This window comes from Austrofundulus limnaeus, unplaced genomic scaffold (assembly GCF_001266775.1).
Source record: "Austrofundulus limnaeus strain Quisiro unplaced genomic scaffold, Austrofundulus_limnaeus-1.0 Scaffold905, whole genome shotgun sequence".
Lineage (NCBI taxonomy): Eukaryota > Metazoa > Chordata > Actinopteri > Cyprinodontiformes > Rivulidae > Austrofundulus > Austrofundulus limnaeus.
Genome location: NW_013953307.1, coordinates 85,330 through 90,519, shown reverse-complemented (window position 1 = coordinate 90,519; position 5,190 = coordinate 85,330). Strand labels below are relative to the sequence as shown.

Sequence of the window (5,190 nt, the reverse complement as noted above, 5' to 3'; positions counted from 1 at the left end):
GCTCTGCATTCACTGCACTCCGTGGCTAATTATCAAACTGTGGTACAATAAGCTCACATGTGCCAGATCACATGCAGCTGTTGATCAGTGTTGTTGCTGCACTGGTTCAGGTTTCTGTTTTAAAGATCACCTGAGTGGTCTCCTGCGCCCACCTCGTCCTCTCAGGTGGAGCGTGAGAATATTTCTGTRGAYCATCTTTTATCACAGCTGGTCAAACACAAAGTTTACCATTTTAAAAACCTACAAAACGGCTATTTAAAGCGTAGGTTGGTTTTCTCATAACTTTAACTAGTATATTCTGCAGAAAACTGAAAATCACTGTTTTTTTTCTTAGTTTGTTCATCAGCAACTTTTTTCCTACTTTTGCCATGTCACATGTCTGACCACAGAACAGTTATTTTATTTCTCCTCAGTGCATCTTAAATTACCTTAAAGTACCTTTCACCCAGACAAGATAAGAAGTGTTTTTGGATGTGTTCATAAATTACTTCTTCTTTGCATGATAGAGCTTTAATCACCATTTGTGGTTAGAACAGTGAACTGTGTTTACTGTGGTTTGTGGAAGAGGTCCTGAGTCTATGCACTGATATCTATGACCTAATCACAACTGTTTTTAATACAGGGCAGCCTGAGGGCCTGACGATCATAGACATCTATTATAGACTTTCATATTTTTTTAGTCACAAAGTGTTCTCCAGATTCTTGAAATCATTTGATGTTATGCACTGTAGATGATGGGATATTCAGTCTGCCCAAATTTTCATTGAGGAACATTATTCTGTAATTGTCCTATTTTTAGACAGTTTTTCAGACATAAACCTCTGTCCATCCTTACTGCTGAGAAATTCAGCTTCTCTAAAATTATTTTTTAACTCTTTTCATTAACCTGCTTTCAGTTATTGCAAAATGTTTCTTCAGTTCTATCTTATTCATCACATTTACATACAGTATACAGCCTTTTCTTGCCTCTGTTCCCACCAATTTGAAATGTGTTRMTGTCATCAAATTCAAAAGTRTTTTAGTTGTTCCCCAAAAATACTGTAAATGTTATGAAGGGAAGGTTAGAAGCCCAAGTGCAGAGCTGAAATGATCTTGGCAATAAAGGTGCAAATGTCTTTATTAAACAAATCAACAGGCGGGCGTGGCAGCAAACAAGACACTTAGGCTTGGCTTGAGACATGAACAGAACAACAACGCTCTGACTCAGACTGAGGACACAAGACAGAAAATAAAGGAGAACTAATGAGCTAAAACAAGAAACACCTGGGAGAGAAACATGAGGAGCAGGTGAGAGTGGGCGGGGCTGGAGCAAAGACAGACAGGAGGAGGTCAACAGAAATACAGGACAGAAAACCAGAAGAGACCAAATAAAAACACCCAAACAGACAGATCATGGCAGTAAAATTATTTATTATAAACATTTGTTATGTTTGCTGTGTTTCATTGTAAATATGAGTTTATGAAATTTATGTGTTTTTATTTGCATTTTACATAACATCTGAATTGTTTTGGTACTGGGGTAATAGAAACACACATTTTCTCCTCAATCTGTGAAATAACTTCAGTTGAATTCAAGCCTTGTGTTTACAGTGCCATAGTGACTCCGGTTCCTGGAGATCCTCAGAGGGAAAACACGGACGACGTTCTGCAGGATGAACACCTCAGCGATCAGGAGAATGCTCCTCCTCCCCCATCGAGCCGGCCTCCTGTGGACACGGCTGTSCAGCAGAACGCAGGCGAGCAGGGAGAGGTCTGGGAGGACACAGACTTCAATCGCAACAGACTCAGGATCAGCCTGAACAAGGTCTGTGTTAGAATTATTAAAAGAAAGAACAAAACTGGTAGGAAATATTCCACATGCATTGAATTTTTGTATTTTTATGAAACTTTAGTGTTTGTATTTTTTTCTTTTTTCTGTCTGCTTTTTCTGCACTTTTCATTAACAAAACCGATGAGTAAAATATTTTTGTTTAAATTACCACAGGGTGCTCAGGAAGAGGAGGCAGGTCGGGGGGCCTGTCCAGTGTCACCAGTCCGAGGTGGAGCCCCCGAGTCACCAACAGGTCAGGGTCGATCTTTACGATACCGTCGAGTCAACAGTCCAGAGTCTGACCGCCTGTCGGCTGCTGAGGGTCGAGCTGACGGCTACGGACAGAGGTGACATTCGATCATGAGAACTCCGGGTACTCCGGCTTCCTCCCACAGACCAGAAACATGACTGTTAGGTTAACTGATAACTCTAATTGTCTCTAGGTGTGAGTGAGAGASTGAATGGTTGTTTGTCTCTATGTGTGTCTCTGTGATGGACTGGAGACCTGTCCAGGGTGTACCCCGCCCCTCGCACCATGACTGCTGGATATGGGCACCAGAGACCCTAGAAAATGAATAAACGGGTATAGATAATGGATGGATGGATAGATCACTTAGAGCAGGGGTGTCCAAACTACGGCCCGCGGTACCGTTTTTATTGGTTCGCAGCAAATTCTGAAAATCTAATTGAATATGGCCCGCACAAGAAGCAGTCCATTTATTGCAGAGCCTCTAGCTCCGGCTCTGAGCGTCTGATCCGGGCGGAGGAGGGCTTGTTTTAAAGCTCTGGATCTGCTCTGGTGGTGGTCGCAAGTTCCTGGGATGTTCCCCCGCAGAGATATAAGCAGTCAGATGTTGGCGGGTGAGCTCCGGCAGGTGAAACGGCTGAATTTCAGCCCGGGGCTGCTGGTGCTGATGCAGGGGAATAAAAGGAAGAGATCCAGTCAGGTGGAACCGGTCCTGGATGCTGAGCACTTGGTTTTATAGCCGCCTGCCTGCTAAAAACCCCTCGGGCCATATTTCTGCAATAATGCAAAAAAATTCAGAAACCCACCTGATGGATCTGTTCCAGACAATAAAAGGAACAGATCTGATCAGGTGGAACCGGTCCTGGAAGCTCAGCACCAGGTTTTAAACCTGCAAGCAGGTGCAGCCCCTCACGRGCGATATTTCTGAATGGATAAAAATCACAAATCACAAACCACAGTGACCTTATGCCCAATAGGTGAGTTAGAAATACACACATATTGATGTATTTGGCCTTCTCTGAAAAAAGTTTGGACACCCCTGACTTAGAGCTATTATCAGAGCACRAGAGCATGCGAAGCTCCTGTCAGATCCAAGAACTGCTGGAGACAATGAGCCATACACATTACTTTTTGAGATATAAGCCCAAGAAGGCAATGGGGTATGTTGGCTGCAGTCGTACCACAGATCGAGTACTACAGGTGGGGACAGGTTGAGAACAGGGTTCGGTGCGGAGCTCCACTCCAGCGGTTCTTAGGAGCCACACAAGCATTCGTGCTCTGAAATGTTTTAAACTTTAATCTGCTGTTCTCTGTGGTTTATTGAACATTTCCCAAAAGTGTAATAAACATTTTCTGAACGTTTCATATAAATCCGTTTGGTAATTTTTGAGATATAAGCCCAAGAAGGCAATGGGGTATGTTGGCTGCAGTCGTACCACAGATCGAGTACTACAGGTGGGGACAGGTTGAGAGCTGGCCGTGTGGAGCTCCAGCAAGTCTTAGATGTTTACACCTCCCTCCCGTCTCCTCTTCTGTTGTCCAGGAGCAAAGAGAGCAGACTAATTCCCGTTGCAGGGCTCCTTTGTCTTTAAAATATGAAAATAAATAAATAAAATAAATACATCTTAAATTTTGATGAACCTTCAGGAAGCTACGGCTGACAATAATTTGAGCCAAATTGCACAGCTGTTTTAATTGTTGGATTTTGGTTGTCTAAGATTGAATGTGTTCCCCTCTCCTGTCATCAAACAGAAAGAAAAACACACAAAAGTTTCAGGAAATGTCAATCACAGCAGAGAACAGCTGAATAAAGTCTGAAACATGTCTGAGCAGACCTGGAAAACTCTGCTGTCTGTCTGTTAGCATCAATGTCTGCAGCGACCTCCGGCTACAGCTTAGACCTCCATGCTGCAGATCGAGTGCAGAATTTAATTTATTTACAGTTATTTTACCAGGTAAGTCCCGTTCAGATCTCAGATCTCTTTTTCAAGAGCGGTCTGGGYCTGAAGGCAACCTGTTGTACATGTTTTTGTTTGGGGGGTGGGGGAAACCAGAGTAGCCGGAAAAAACCCACGCAAGCACAAGGAGGACATGTAAACTCCTCACAGAAAGACCCCAGATCCAAAGCGGGGATCGAACCCAGGACCTTCTTGCTGTGGGGCGTCGGTGCTAACCACTGAGCCATCGTGCTGCCAAAGTTGGGAGCTCAGGCTCAGCTCGCATCTATTAGCAAGGATGATGTAATTCCAAATCTATCCCAGGTGTGGGCTATGACTGTGAGTGGTTCCCGTTGTGAGTGTGGCGTTTCAAGAAAGAAAAACAGCAACAGCTCATTACAGAGCTGAACCAAAAGTAACGAGTTACTAAAAGCTTCCTAGAAATGTAGTGGAGTCAAAAGTACAATATTTATCTTTGAAATGTAGTGGAGTGAAAGTCATAAGTACTCCAAAAAATAATTAATGAAGTAAAGATACTCACAAAATGTACTTAAGTACAGTACTGAAGTAAATGTACTCCATTACTGAAGTAAAGATATTCACAAAATGTACTTAAGTACAGTACTCAAGTAAATGTACTCCATTACTGTCCACCACTGAGCACAACAACTATCATGATGTCTCTTGAATGTTCTGCAGTCTAAAATCATTACCTATAACAAGAGTCAAACGTGCAGCTTTTCCAGTATTTCTCAGACAACCAGATAATTCAAACCTTTGAGAAAATCCAGTTCCTGGACCAGTGTCCCACATTACCACATGTAAAGCAGGTATCCACAGCAGGTTTAATCCTCCTTTGAATTTTTCCTAATCGTGGCCTTCGACGACCCCTGCTACACCCAGTATTTTGCATACACTGAAAAAATATCTTGTAAGATTTACTTGAAAAGAATCCTCGCAACTAATTGCACTAATGTTTGTTAAGTAAATTTAAATGCTACAAATTTATGTAATGTTTACTCATCATTATCTAGTATAAGTTATAAAGGATATAGTTAAGGATTTGTGAATAAATCAGGTAATTTTTTCTTAATTTGCTCAATTAATATACTTGATCAAATTAAGTAAAATTTTTCTGATTTATTCACAAATCCTTAACTATATCCTTCAATGTTTCCTTTACTATTATACAGGCG

The 5,190-nt window shown here is 41.9% G+C and overlaps 1 protein-coding gene across 1 annotated transcript in view; it reads left to right on the top strand.

Annotated features, from left to right (window-relative positions):
- The window catches only part of ttbk1a (tau tubulin kinase 1a), a gene marked incomplete at its 5' end in the record, with an annotated part of 108,590 nt that overhangs the window by 38,569 nt on the left and 64,831 nt on the right, over positions 1-5,190 (top strand). The window contains 2 exon segments of the mRNA XM_014029445.1: positions 1,591-1,804; positions 1,985-2,157. Of these exon segments, the coding sequence (XP_013884899.1) occupies positions 1,591-1,804; positions 1,985-2,157 (387 nt within the window).